We start from the raw sequence: 14,619 nt of genomic DNA, 5'->3' as shown, positions 1-14,619 counted from the left end.
TATTAGTAAGCAACGCAAAAAAAGAAATACATGGAGGAAAATAAAATATGCACAGTTTCGTCCACAAATATGAAGCTGATAATCTTTATAAACTATAATGTAATGAAAAACACTAAGGGTGAGCCGTAGTCAAGTGCAGATGCGTAATAGAGTCCGTATGTAACCCGTATGGATTATAAAAGTTGTTGGAGAAGAGGGAAAGAAAATGTAAGATGAAACAACAGAATGTGAAATAATATATCATTAAAAAAGAAGTATGAGTCAATGATGCCTAGTGTTTTATTTAAAAATAGATAGATAGCACAGCGTAGATTATTTTTGTGGCTGTGGTTTTTAATCTGATGGAGGATCCTAATGTTCAGAGGTGAAGAAGAAAGAGGTCGTACGGATTGGGTGAGTGTGATGTATTGTCAAATTCTTCTGTTCTTCATATATAGTAATAATGGCTAACACTTGTGGGAAACATTATAATATTATGTATAAAAAAATTTAAAACTATGATTACTAATAGATTACTGTGGAAAGGAAAAGAAGAGGAAACCAGCGGAAATTGCAGAAAATAGTACATATATGAATTGTTAAAGGACAGTTATGAGATACAAAAAATAACTTGGAAGATAACTCTTATTAGATACCTTAGAGAAGCTAAACATTATCCGCATTCAATTATCCAGCGCTCAATATTAGGAATAAAGAAGATCCTAGTTTAATGGAGGGAATAAAGAAATATCAGCAGCTAAATAAATTGCAGACAAACCACAAATGGCCACTGCTTAATCGGAACTGCAGGTCAAGTCCTCCAATATATAGAGCGGGTACGAAAGCCGTTATGTTCTCATGAAAACCACAGCTGTTCATTATCATTCCACCGGAAAGTGGTGCATGAAAATAAGAACAAAATAGGATCCATTAAAACAATAAATGAAAGATACTTTATATATATGGAGTTTCTCACTGTTTTATAGAAATAGAAGGTTGATCTGGTGGGAAATCAGATGGGTATTTGGTAGGTGAGGAGTCAGGATGGCCGAGAATTTTGTAAACGGATATTTCCAGGTTTCGCAGAAGCAAACTGACGGGCAGCTTGTAGCACTTCTCATTTTATGTTTGTGGGTAATACAGCACAACTCTCTAGTAAAACAGCACCACTTCACACCCATTTACTGCACAACTACGCCGATCTGTAGGCACTGAATCTACAAAAGGCTGGGTGCCTACGACAATATACACGCCACAGACCAAACACAGACAAAGTGAAACGCAGGAAATCAAGGCCAAAAAACCACCACCACCTCAACAGAGCTAAGCTACAGGAATAATACCGCCGCAAATATCTCAGTGAATTCCACAGCGATAGGAAGGGTCACATAAACCACAGCCAGTGCCACTACTGGTGCAGAGACACGCACATTCAAGTGGATCAAAAGCTTACTTTTTCGGCACAACACATATGCACCACTGGATAGCGCTAATACTGCTCCTTTGCGGTACAGCGAACCGGACGAAGGTAAAAGCAGCCAACGACAAAGCACTCACAAAGAATGGCTTGGAGCAGGTTTGCGATATTGCGGCAGAAGTCAGGGCCAAGGAGCAGGTTCACGCCGATGGCCTAACGGCGGCAGCAGACAAGCTATCGGCGAACCAAGCCGTCTTGGCCAAGGTACGGATACTAATAGCAGCAGCTTCGACCGCCCAAGAGGCACTACAACTACAAGCAATCAGCGCCGCCCTGCACAGAACAGCAGCAGAGGAAGCAGCCAAGTTTACTAAAGCAACCGCAATGTTGGCAATAGAAGCTATAAGGCGGAGCAACTACTTGCTCCGCGGCCTCTACGAGTATCTGAATATAGCGGGACAAGCAACAAACGCCAACACCAACGGTTGTTTTGCAGATGACGAAAACGCAGGGACTTTATACACAAGCGACCAACTCGCGGCGCAGGTAGCAAATTGCAAAGCGACCGACCTCGGACACACAACAGGATGGCAAGACAAAAGTGCGCATCGACCAGGGGGGTACAAACGCAAAACAGACAAAAACAACCTATGGTCGACCAACGCAAAAGGCTGCAAAATACACGGCGGCGGCAACAACAACGGCCCGGTAGAAAGCGCAACCTACGGCGCCAACAAACACGTAGCTATGGGGCTCATCAGTCTAAGCAGCACGGACGCCCAACTCACGGACCTCAGCAGCCTAGCAGGGCCAGAAGGCGATTCTAAGAAAAGGCATGCCGAAAAATCATTCAACAAATTGTCACAGCCGGCACTTGTAATAAACACCATCGAGCTTCCCGACAAAAATGCCCTGAAAAACCTTGCCAACTTTGACGCCACGCTTGCAGCAGCCGTTGGCGCCAGCAAACCCTTCAGCGGACAGGAAAAAGAGCAAGCAATGGAAAAACTGTACGGCAGCAAAGACCCAGATCCAACAACAATGTTCTGGAATAAACTGAAAACAATGACGCTAGCAGAGGACTCCCACGGGGTTACGAAGGGGACGAAACTTGCTGAGATCAGTAACCTACCCTTACTCACTGAACTAGAAACAAACTACACGATCAACAAAGCCATTCAAAGAAACATCCCTACAGCCGCGGATGCTTGCAACTGTTCGTCAGCCCAACCGACACCAGAGGAGAAACTATGCAATGAGGCGACAGGTGACGAAGGAAAATGTGAAACTCTAAAGGAGAAAGGCTGTATATTTGATAGAAACACCAAAAAGTGTGAGTTAAAAAAGGATGTGAAAGCACAACTAGAAAAAGCAAACCAAGAAACAGAAGGTAATGATGACAAAAATACAAACACCACAGAAAGCAATTCTTTTGTCATTCATAAGGTCCCTCTTTTGCCTGCATTTTTGACTTCAAATGAAAAATATTTAGAATTTTTCTCAATTTTATAAATTTCTTTCAAAATAGATATTTTTATAAATTTCATAAAATTTAGAAACAATTTAATGTATTTTAACACTTTTCGATAAAAACCTTCAAATTGTTAAAAAAGAAAATGAAGATACGAAATTTTTTACGAAAGTGGACTGTGGGTGTAATATAACAGGGTAATATGGTTAAAAAGATAGTTTCATTATGAAAGTCTTCATATTGTGTTTATTTTATGGATTGTAATAAAGGCAGGGGAGTATTGTGAGTGTGTATATACGAATATAAGAATAAGAGCAGTAATAAAAATAATAATGATGATGATTATGATAATAATAATAATAGGAGGGTGTGGTGTGAGTGTGTATAGTCTAATATTATTATAAAGTTTATGGTAAAGAAAAGTACACTGTACAAATATAAGCAGTTAAAATAGTGGAAAGGATACAATTATGCTAAGTGAGTGAATAAGTGAAAGGAGATGAGAAATAAGAAGGAATATTAATAGAGGAAATAGGGCAGAGGAAGACGATTTGAAGATGCACATGCGCCAACACAAATATGATGACGTGTGTATGAATGAGTAAGTGATTTAGTGAACAATGATGGGGGATGGAGCCCAATGTACGTAAAAAGTGGAGTTTATATGTTTTTGCTGTAATAACAAGCAGAAGAAGATGTCGACAAACGCTTTAGTAAAGAAAAGGACGAAAAGAATAAATAATCGCGAATGTAACGCGGAAGAGAATGTTTGTGACTAGCGCGAAGGCAGAAAAGATATTGCACTATTTTCTTATTAGTGTACTGGTCAGACACTAATGCTGTTTCAAGAATTTGTGATTCATATAAAGTGAATCTCAGAACCACAATTATCAGCGCGGATAAGAAGAGAAAAAGCAGAAAAAAGAGCTTTAACCGACGATATGACCCAGTATTTACCGCCACCGAGATACAAGCGCACAAAATAATAGAAAGAACAAGCAGAGGAGTCATACACAGGAGAAACAACAACTTTCCAGGTTATTTCAAGTTAAAACAAGAACAGGAGATTTACAAATGATATAATATAGTGAGGACTGTAAATTCTAAATATTTTAGATATATAGAGTTGTAAAAAAGTTGAATAAACAAATAAGAAAGGAATAAATGACACTAAACCAACGGAAAATTTATACCCCACATTAAAGGTAAATTAGCGTATTTTAAATGGATGCTAATTTGGATTATCAGACATCTAAATGACAATGTACAGCCCACAATGGAGGCACAAAGAGCGCCTTCCTTGCTTTATGAAGCGAGAGCATTCCAGAACAAGCGCAGATGTAGCATTTTAAGTATTTCACTCACAGAAAATTTGAACAGGGACCCCAACCGGCTGACAAATACAACATGGCGAATGCTTAAAACAACAGCGTTATCAGATTAAATGATGCAAACTCGCCAAAGCCGGCGACCACAACAACTTCTAAAAGACAACGTCCTAGATACTGCAAGTATTAATGAACCGAATGCCGTCAAAACTTGTGTATTTTAGGCCACCGGAACTGAGTAATAAAAAAAGGTAGAAAAAACTAGCCAAAGCTATACGGCTATCCACCAGCCTTCAATGTGTACCAGGGCGGCGTTTGCGACAATGCTCATTGCAGTAGTCTGCGGCGCCCAAGATGAACAATCAGCTTTTACAGCGGTAACTGACATTTGCACCGAAAAAGTTTACATGGCGCAACTAAAACAGCACTTTGAAGGAAACATAATAGCGGCACAAAAAGCAACAGACGCCATGAGCGCCGAAAGTGAAAAATACGCGCTAGCAGTGGCCGCCGTCGACGACGGCGCCAAAGAAAAAGGATACCTCGCGCTGGAGCGACTCGCCAAAGCCAAGACAGCCAGAGCACAGGAGGCAAACAGGCAAAAAATTGTAGCAAGCAGGGAGGCGCTAAAACAGTTGTCGGTCAGGTTAGATCTTATAGCAGCTGCGTTGAAGATGCGACGGAAAAGCGAACCAGCCAAAAAGTCTGTAACATTCGCGCACAATGACTGAACGCTAACTGGTGGGACAAGCACAGGAAAATGCACAATAACTTTAAACCAGCCCCCAAGCCGAGGAAGTGAATGCGACAGCACAGAGGACCGAACGCCGGCGCTAAAGCTGGAAAGCCAACAACTAAGGACAGCTAAACAAATCAAAGCGGCACCAGACACATTCTTCACGCACAGGACGCCAACCATTATAGCGCTAGCGGCGGGCGACGGCAACACTGCCAGCATGACGCAAAATACAGCAAAAGACTGCGCAACAGGCGCGCAGCCAAGAAAAAGCGTAGTCAACGGCATCGGCGCGGACCTCAAATTTGACGACGACAAGGAATACACAGCGACGAGTTTATTCGACGGAACAGCAGGCGGAACGACCTGCGCTACAAAACCCAAATTGCAAGACAAAAAAGATGGCTTTCTCGACAACCTAACAGCAGCGTTGTGCAACGCCAGAACCGTGTAGCCGGCGCAACCAACAGCGGTCTCGACATCTAGCCCCAAGGAGCTTGCTGAAGATCCAGGCATGCTTAAAATAGCAGCGCAACTTTTAATTTATCCCCCAGGCATCCTAGACCCAGAAAAACAAGAAGACAAGAAAAAACTACAAAAACGCGTCGCAGATATATTCGGAAATGACAGCAAACCACTCACAGAAAACTTTTTAAAAACATTAACGCATCCCAAAGTGACGTACAAAGTGGCTGGCAAGGCGGAAACCAAAAATATAGAACAGATTGCAAACACACCAGAAGCGGGGCTGGCCTTTTCTTTCTTTAGCAGCAAGCGTTACCAAAAGCCAGCAGAAGCAGCAACAAAAACAGCACCCGAATCAGACGTCAAATCAGATGCAGCAGACAAAACAGGAGAAAGCAAGGACGGGGGTAATACTGCCAAACCTGTGTGCAGCAGCTTTCAGAACCAGACAGACTGTGAAGCTGTGATTGGCGATATTCCACACAGAAGGAAGGCAGTTTGCGGCTGGATTGAAGGCAAGTTTCAGGATTCCAGTTTTCTGGTCAGTAAGAATTTAGCCCTGAGTATGGCTGCTGCATTTATAAGCTTTGTAGGATTTTAATGATTTTGAATTTTTTAAAGATTTTTACCCAACTGTATCAAATTTTATACTTTGAGATAATTTGCTAAATTTTCCTAAAATTTGATACAACTTAAGACCCTTTGATGAAAATGTGAAAATTAGTGAAATTTTGAATAGATTAAGAACTACATTTTGGCATGAAAGTAACTTATCGGTGTAGAGCAGCACGGTAATATGGTATGAAAATGAGTGCTATTCTAAAATTTTTCCATCTTGGTTTATCTTCTTATTTTGGTTATTTATAAACATTAGTTATTGTAATATTATAATAGTAATGCTAATGATAGGAGAGTTTTGTGAGTGTGTATATACGAATATTATAATAACAAAATTTTGGTAACTGAATTAGTAGACAAATAGAAAAACTGAAGGCAACGACAAGGGTGAAATTGAAGTAAGTAAGTGGGGGTTTAATTAAACAAAACATCAAAGAAAAGTTATATTATAAAATGGAACGCAGAAGGAGAAACATAAAGCGAAGAAATTTTGAAGATTTCAAGTTTCAATCACAAACATGAAAATGGTCACCGTCATGCGCAATGCAATGAGAAAGAGGACAATGAGGAATAGAAAGAGTCCTCTTTAGTAGCCAAATTGAATTTCTACGTCATCTGCGGAAGAATGGAGAGAAAAAAATAAAAAAATGATAAATATGTAATGAAAAGATAGGCCACAAGACGTCGTAACACAAAATAACATGAAACAGTAACAGATAATGCCACTTATTATACTAAAAGTGAATATATATGCTATGGAAGAGATAGCAATAGTAAATGTAGTTTTTAATTTAATTGTGAATTCTAATATCTAGATTTGCAGAAAACCCATAAGAAGCAGCTGTATTGGAACGGTATTGTTTACAGTTGAAGTTATGTCAATGTATTTTTTATCAAACAAAGTAAATAGTGCTAGCATCTGTAAAAATATTTATAATATTATTGCGAGGATTATTTTAAAATTTGGACTGCTATTATGTTACCAGCGATATAAAAAGAAGCATAAACAGCGAGGAAGTTGATTTAGATATAACATAGATGAGGCAATTGAAGAACTCTATGAAGTAGAGAGAGTCACTGGTGATATTCTTCCATTCCCGTATTTCTGTATTGGCGAGACGTCAAAGCCGTTTAAAGAGCACAAGCAATTAAAATAGGATGTGTCTCTTATTTATAGCTAACAGCATGGATTAACACAGAAGAAGCGGCAACGAAATAACTTTATGGACCGTAATTAAACAATGGAAACCAGAATTTCTAGAAAACGACACAAATTGATTGCAGGAAGAAAAAAATATCGACATTGTACGTCAGTAACACTAACGTTACATTGTTAATCAGAAGCTGAACGGTAGCTGTAAGCAAACAAATTATAGAGTGCAGTGAAACCAATACATAATAAATGTTGTAGATATAGGTGTATAGTAGTACAGGATAGAAGAAAAATGGAGATTCTGTGCCTTACTCAGCGCTTTCTTTGCAAACCTCCAGAAACAAGCTAAGATACCTGCACACCCTCCAAAACGTGGGGCGGTGAAGTTATGGAGGAGAAACTAAAGGTAAGCAAGTAGGACATAAAATAAATAAAATAAGTCGTTAACCATGTAGAACAATGACGAAAATCGAAGACGAACTGTTCCAAAATTCGTTTTTTGGAAGTGAGGTAAGTGGGATAAATAGGTGTAAACACCAAGCTCTAGAAAATGACACTGGACTAAGCGACTGCCTGGACAAAACCGACGGATATATGCACCAACAACCACAGGCAAGAAATGGAGAAACGACTTTTTACGCCAGACTAAACTTTGTTACATTCGGCGTGCTTAAAGGAGACGTGAGAGTGCGGAAAGCAGTTCGATTGGACATAGCGGTTGTAGATAAATCTCTTACAGTTCCAAACGTAATTCACTTTAACTTGTTTGTTCAGTGGAAAGAAGCAACAAGCGATTGAAAAAAAAAATGTACCTAATCATTAACCTTAAAGCTGTTCGCTCCCCCGCAGCGACAGCCAAAGCAATAAATTTTGTAAAGTAGTAAAACCATGCTATACATCAAGGAGAGACAAACCAGACTGTCGGACTTTCAATCAAACTGATCATATCTGTGGCAGAATTGTACTTAAAAAAATACCACAAACCGATAGTTTTGTCAAAGCTCTGCCAAACAAAGAAAAGAATGAAGGCGGTAGCAGCATTCGCTCAAGCCTTGCTCATAATGATAGTAAATTCTCAGAAGGCATCCCCGGCTGCAGGCGACGGCATGGTTCACGGCTCCTGGACAAAAATATGCGGCCTTGCGGACAAACTAGGCCAGGTGCCTAAAGCAGCGGCCACAAAGCTAAAAGAAACCACAAAACTAGCTCAGCGGCTAAGCAAAACAGCAACACGTTGCGCCATCTTTGCAATGAAAACAGCGGACGCGGATAAAGCCCGGCAAGCCCGGATACTGCAAGTATTTTTTGCCACAAAAGCAGAAAAAACGCTAAACAATTTAACAAGTGTCGCCATTGAAACTGCCATTAAAGCAAGCAGCGCCGCTGAATACTTCCAAGGCAGACTGACCGAATTTTTGACGATTGCGACGCACACTGTAAACGGCGGAAAAGGCTGCCTCCTCGACCAAGCTAACAGCGGCTACTGCCACGCAACCAAACTACAAGGAGCAGGCGGCACAAGTTGCGCAGTAACGCCAAACATAGACGTAACCGGAGACTATAACCTCGACTTAACGGACGCCAGCGGTTTCACAAACATGCTTGAGGCGGCCAGCGCCAACGAACACCAAACACAAGCGAGCAAGGACTGCGTGCTTTTCAACGCTCAAAACGCAAACGGACTAGCAAAAGACGGAGCCCTAACACAGCCAGCGAAACTCGCCATGAACCTCATCAGTGTCTCGCAGGCGAACAATGCCCTAACAATACTGGGGTTGGGGACGGCAAAGGCACAAACAACAGGCGACGCGAAGGTATGGAACGACCTCTATAACGCCATTGAAGCACTTTAAACAGAAAACCCCGCCAAAAACGACAACACCACGGTATCTGAAGCGACGCCGGACCTCCAAGAAGCCGTTTTACACCTCATCCACGCCACAACCGACAAAGCAAACCTGAAGCTAGACGACAAAGTCAAGAAGGCGTTCAAAGAACCAGTAAAAGACAAAATTCAAGCCTTTCTCCACGAAGTCTATAGTTACAAATTGACAATGAAAATAATTAACAACGGCGACGAAACAGAGCTACGAGCTGTAACGGAGCCAGGGCAGCTGGCGGCGATCCTGGCTTTTTGCGAGAAGGAAGCAGCGGAGCTTATAAGCAAACTAAGAAAGGAGCTGACTGTAGCCCGGTTGTCGGCGAGCAACAACAACTTAGGGGAAACTGAATGCAATAAAATAAAGGATGCAAACGAATGCAACGACAAACCTTTCTGTAGTTATAACAGTACCGAAACTGAAGAGGATAAAAAGTGCAAGTTTAACGCAACCAAATCCACAGCAAATGGTGTCCCTGAAACAAAAACTCAAACTTGTGGAACCGAAACAACAACATAGAAATGCAAGGATAAGAAAATGGATGACTGCAAATCTCCGAATTGCAAATGGGAAGGATAGAATTACAAAGATTCCAGTTCCCTTATCAATAAGAAATTTGCTCTAAGTATGGCTACTGCTTTTATAAGTTTAGTATTTTGCGGACTTTGAGGATTATAAAGAATTTATATAAATTTTATGAAATTTCTAAAATACTTTTTATTTTGGTGGAATATTATGAAATTTCTGAAACTTTATATGCTTTTACATTGTTTCATAACGAGTCAATTGTTGAAAATTTTGAAAATTTTAAAATATATAAAAAATCTAAAATTTTTATCATTGTAAATTAACTTGCATGCGCCTCAATCGATCAATATAAACTTTCCTTGTGGCAACATCCTTCGCTGATATGTTTTCCATCTTCACGATCCGCCACTCGCTTCCTCCTGTGGGGCCTGGCTAATGGTGTCTTGTTGAGGAAGCCCTCTTTGGATATTGTTGTCCATTATTTGGGGAAAATCTCACTGGTTCTCATCCGAGTGTGTCGCATGTAGTCAGTGAATATTTAACATGATGGTAACCTTTATCACTATTTACTCGCGGTCGGGTTATCAATTTCTTCGCTTCTATGGTGGAAGCCGAATTTGCAGTCGGAGAGAAGAATGCTTTTGGGAAGTTCGTCAGCTTAACACTAAAGTATAAGTAATCCTCTTTCAGACTGTCTACTCTATGCTCTGACATGAGCTTACTCAAAGCGGGAGACTGTAATAGGTGAGCCGATGTTTCTTTGCATTTTCCTTTTAGCTCATTTCGCCTATCAGTGTTACGTGTCTGCCCATGTGCTGCTTGGAGGTGCATTGTGAGATATTGATTGTGTGCAAATACCTTCAAGCAGTGTGAACATTGGTGCTCGAGAGAGGTCTGTGGTGTGATTTCAAGGGATCGTTCTTCGCGCTTCCTCTTTACAGTGATTGCATTTTTGTGGTGTGTTCTGGTATTCCATGCTAGGGTGCACCAGGACACGCAGGTGTTCTCACACCTTTTACATGCAAACTCTCTACGATGGTTCTTTGTTTGCCCTTCTGCCTTTTGTGTTTGAGCTCCTCTCTCTGATCGAACATTTTTCTAATACCTTCTGGAGTGTCATTCTCGGTCTCTTCTTTTTCTCTTTCTTGTCGTGGAAATCAAGTTTTTTCTGTGTGACGAGTCTGAGTTTGGGAGTGCTCTATCTATGGTGCTGACATTCGATCTATTTTTGTTAGTGTTTTCTGGTTGTGTAATTGCACTATGGGGGTTGTTCACAAAATTGACATTTTGGGTCCGCATTTTCGATGCTCACGCACTTGTGGCGTGTTAGACATGCCTTGCTTTTGAAACCCCTCTTGCATTTGTCACAACATAAAGTTTTGGCATATTGTCATCTTTATTTTTATTATCTCCACCAGTGTTTTCCTTTGCTTACAAATTTGATATCTCATTCGTTACTTTTCTTATATTTATCGACTTTGGGTCTGAGTGAGATATCATGCCCGTGGTGTTTTGTATTCATATGGCTCAACATCCAGCTGTGACGGTACTCTTTACCGCATATCTTACATGTTTCTCTCTCCGGCAGCACGTGCTGTAGTTGTGCGCTTGGTTTCCCTTTACCCTGCTTAGGATTACACTTATGTTTGGTGAAGCCATGTTTTCCTTTTATACGCCTGTTTGCAGCGGAGACATTCGTATGCTTCTTTTCCTTTCTCCTGTTCATCTTCGCTACTCACATCTTGTATTTCCGTTTGTTGTGTCACGTCGGTTTGCTTTTCAGGATGTTTCTGACACATATGCCTTGTCAACAAGCTATACGTGGCATACTGCTTGGGGCGTCATTGACACTTGTGTACAGTTGTTATACATTGTTCTTTTTCTTCTCGTTTCCTCTTTTGTCGCTCTTTCCATACTACTGGAGTTGTGAGAAGGTGTTGTAGCATATGTTGTTGCAGTAGTCCCCTTTCGTTCGAATACGTTACCACATAAGTGACACTGATAGACGCCAGAATACGCCTGTGCTGCTATTGGCGCAATCTTTAATCCAGGAAGTGCATTTTCACAAACCACCTGATGTATTTTTAACATGTGAATATCTCCAGCTTGTCATCTCTCACACATTATGTTGCAAACTGAGCATATGACAGGGTCATTCTGTCTTGTAGCTATTACCACCTTTCCTTCCTCATTTTATTACATCTTTGCAGTGTTTTGAGTAATGCAGTGATATTCTTGAGAATGTTATCCGTATGGTTTGCACACCATCTACACTCCAGTTCGTCCACTTTTCATGTGATCACCTTATACAGCAACCCAAAATGTTTTGAAGTCCCTGTTCTAAATTGAGCTAACAGTGACTCATCTTCCCTATCAGCATCCTTTCTTTTTGGATGTTGGTTTCATGTGGTTAAGTAAAGCACTGCGGTGTGTGTTTTGGTGCCGGCCTTCCGCAATGTTCCGCTGTGCCTGATTACGTAATTGGCGCATTATACATCTTAAAATGTCGGTGATTAATGCAGGGTTAGGTTTGCGGCATGTGGTTTCCTTTGTTTACGACCTCGTTCACTTTGTTATTTCTCGGGATATGGGAATGAAAAAACTCAAACTGAAGTGACATGGCTACTCTCAGTTTCATGAAGTGTATGATCAAATTCCATATGCATCACAGTATGGAATCTTTCACTACTGTAAGACCCGTTTTAAGTGCCATTAATAAAGGCAACAAGTCTGCGAATATTTCCACTTTCATTTTTCTACTCTCTTTGATCATTATTACTGACTTAAGTTTCATAAGTCCTCCCTCCATGGTTGCACACTCGCCTCTGTAGCTGTACACTAACCTGTCTGCTCCTTTCTTCACTTTTACCACATTACCTTGTCTAGGGTATATTATCGCGCCGGCACCAGAGGATTTATTCAGTCCCACCCACCCATCCGTACACACTTGGTAATCGTAGTCTTTGAATCTGCGTACACTTTGCATTATGTGTCTTTTTTATCGCTGTCTGAAGAGTCAGAATGGAGACCACCTGGCGTTGCGGTGTTGAAGTATAGTCTCCTCTCCAGTTGCAATACGTTTGCCGTGTGTGGCGTCTCCGATCCATCTACTTTCTCATACAAGTATGGCACACTCAACACACGCGTGTGTATCGGATGACTGTGTGAGAACATTTTTTCCACTGTATAGACCGTTGCCTTACCGTTCGCTTTCCTTGTTAAATAGTATTCTATTGCTCGTCTGTAAGCAACATCATCTATCTTGTGAAGGCGGGCCTCATTCATGGCATCTTCCCGATTCGCGTACTTTGGAATGCTCGCGATAACATGTTCCTTCTGCGCATGTACTCGGTCAAGCTTTTTTTTGTATGATGGAGAATCATTGAGCCAGCATGCAGCGGTACCATAGCATAATTTCGCCTGGATTAAGGCTAAGTAAAATGCTCGGATGCTTTCTTTACTATCCTCCTATTCAGGTGATGCAACAGCACTTAGTTTCATTAATCTCATATTTTCTGCTGTTTGTAGGGTGTGAGCATGTTTGTTTACATCCTTGTGTGGCTACATTGTCATCCCAAGGAGTCTGAGATATCTCTTCTAATGTAATCTGTACTCTCCCACCATTAGGTGTAATTAGTCTCTGTCTCTCACCACAAAGAACGTCTATTGCGTTTTTTCTGCAGACACCTTCATATAGCGCTCTGCTGACCAGCTCACTATACAATCCAATCCTGTTTGTATCGTCTACCGAATAGCTTCCATGTCAGTGTTAGAAGACACTATCGTGAGGTCGTCTGTGAGTAAGCAGTGTTGAAAGGCTGGTATGGCATTTAATTTCGCGCTGAGGAACTCTATTGCGATAATAAAAAGCAACGGCCACAACACGGAACCTTGTACAACACCACACGTGAGCTGTATTTTCTTTGAGGGGGTGTTGTTTATTAATGCTACTGCAGTCCTTCGCTACAGAAAATTAGCAACCCATGCAATGAGGCGCATGTTCACCTCATATCTTTTTAATGCATCCATTATGCACATGTGATCCACAGAGTCAAATGCCCTAGCATAATAAATGAATACCGTAGCAGTTTTTTCTCCTGCTACTCTATGAGTCATGGAGTCTGTGCGTTTCATGGTGACGTCTAATATAGACTTCCCCGGACGAAAATCAGTTTGCTTTGGTTGTAGCTTACACTCTACTGTGTCTTGTATGCGTCACGCTACATTCCTCTTCATGAGTTTACAGAGGGTGCTTTTGAGTGTGATGGGCCGGAACGATGACATACACTTGGCCGGTTTGTTGGGTTTGAGCATAGGGACAATAACGTCATGCTTCCACTTTTTCGGGATCCTGCGTCTCTGTAGGCTACAGTTGAAAAGCTTGAGGACACATTACTTGGTACGGCATCCTAATTTCCTCAGTTGTTTACGATGTATATCATCTTTACAGGGGGAAGTGATTTAAGACATTTCCCTCAGTCCCATCTCAAATTATGTCATCGTTATTGGTGCGAATTTTCCGCTCACTCGATATGGTGTACTCATGGAAGGAGCATTTGGTGCTTTCGTCGGCGAGTTTCTATACATATGTGCTAGCTTATTATCTTGCTGTCTGCGTGTTAGGGGGTGGTCATTCACTACCATAACCGGAGATGTCAGTGTTCTCTGTGCATAAATGGACTTAACTAAACTCGAACTTTTAATATCGGTCACTGACATCTTCGGCACATTTTCCTTCCACCGTTGTAGGGACGTTTCAGTGAGAACCTTCCTTCTCTTTTATGTAAGGACATCTCTGTGCTTTTCATTTGTATACTCTCTTATTTTTGTGTCCAGTTCGGCGAGTTCTTGTGTCCAGAACTGTAGCAATACTCACTTACATTTCGTTATCGTTTTCTTTGCTGCTGTGCGAATGACTTTAGTCACTGCCTCATTCATGGAATCCACGTTTTTTTTTCGAATTGCTTAATTTTTTCAACATTGTTACGCCACACATTTTTTAAACTCTCACAAATTTGCTTTGTTCCAAGCATACAACACACTT

At 41.1% G+C, this 14,619-nt stretch overlaps 1 protein-coding gene and 2 pseudogenes across 1 annotated transcript, besides 9 other annotated features; all 3 read left to right on the top strand.

Moving 5' to 3' along the window:
• Positions 1–903: part of a sequence feature (sequence corresponds to BAC RPCI93-25P15) that runs on past the window's edge.
• Positions 465–495: a sequence feature (AT_rich).
• Positions 904–14,619: part of a sequence feature (sequence corresponds to BAC RPCI93-26C7) that runs on past the window's edge.
• Positions 1,451–2,908, top strand: Tb927.5.4840 (variant surface glycoprotein (VSG, atypical), putative; the record flags this gene model as incomplete). The annotated part of the gene is made up of 1 exon (XM_840045.1): positions 1,451–2,908. The coding sequence occupies one exon, from the start codon at positions 1,451–1,453 to the stop codon at positions 2,906–2,908; it is 1,458 nt and encodes a 485-aa protein (XP_845138.1).
• Positions 2,877–2,973: a sequence feature (AT_rich).
• Positions 3,170–3,229: a microsatellite.
• On the top strand, positions 4,492–5,997 carry Tb927.5.4830 (annotated as a pseudogene).
• Positions 6,937–6,958: a sequence feature (AT_rich).
• On the top strand, positions 8,190–9,716 carry Tb927.5.4820 (annotated as a pseudogene).
• Positions 9,719–9,771: a sequence feature (AT_rich).
• Positions 9,840–9,885: a sequence feature (AT_rich).
• Positions 10,221–14,619: part of a mobile genetic element that runs on past the window's edge.

This window comes from Trypanosoma brucei, chromosome 5 (assembly GCF_000002445.2).
Source record: "Trypanosoma brucei brucei TREU927 chromosome 5, complete sequence".
NCBI classification, from domain to species: Eukaryota; Euglenozoa; class Kinetoplastea; order Trypanosomatida; family Trypanosomatidae; genus Trypanosoma; species Trypanosoma brucei.
This window is presented reverse-complemented; position numbering and strand designations above follow the sequence as displayed.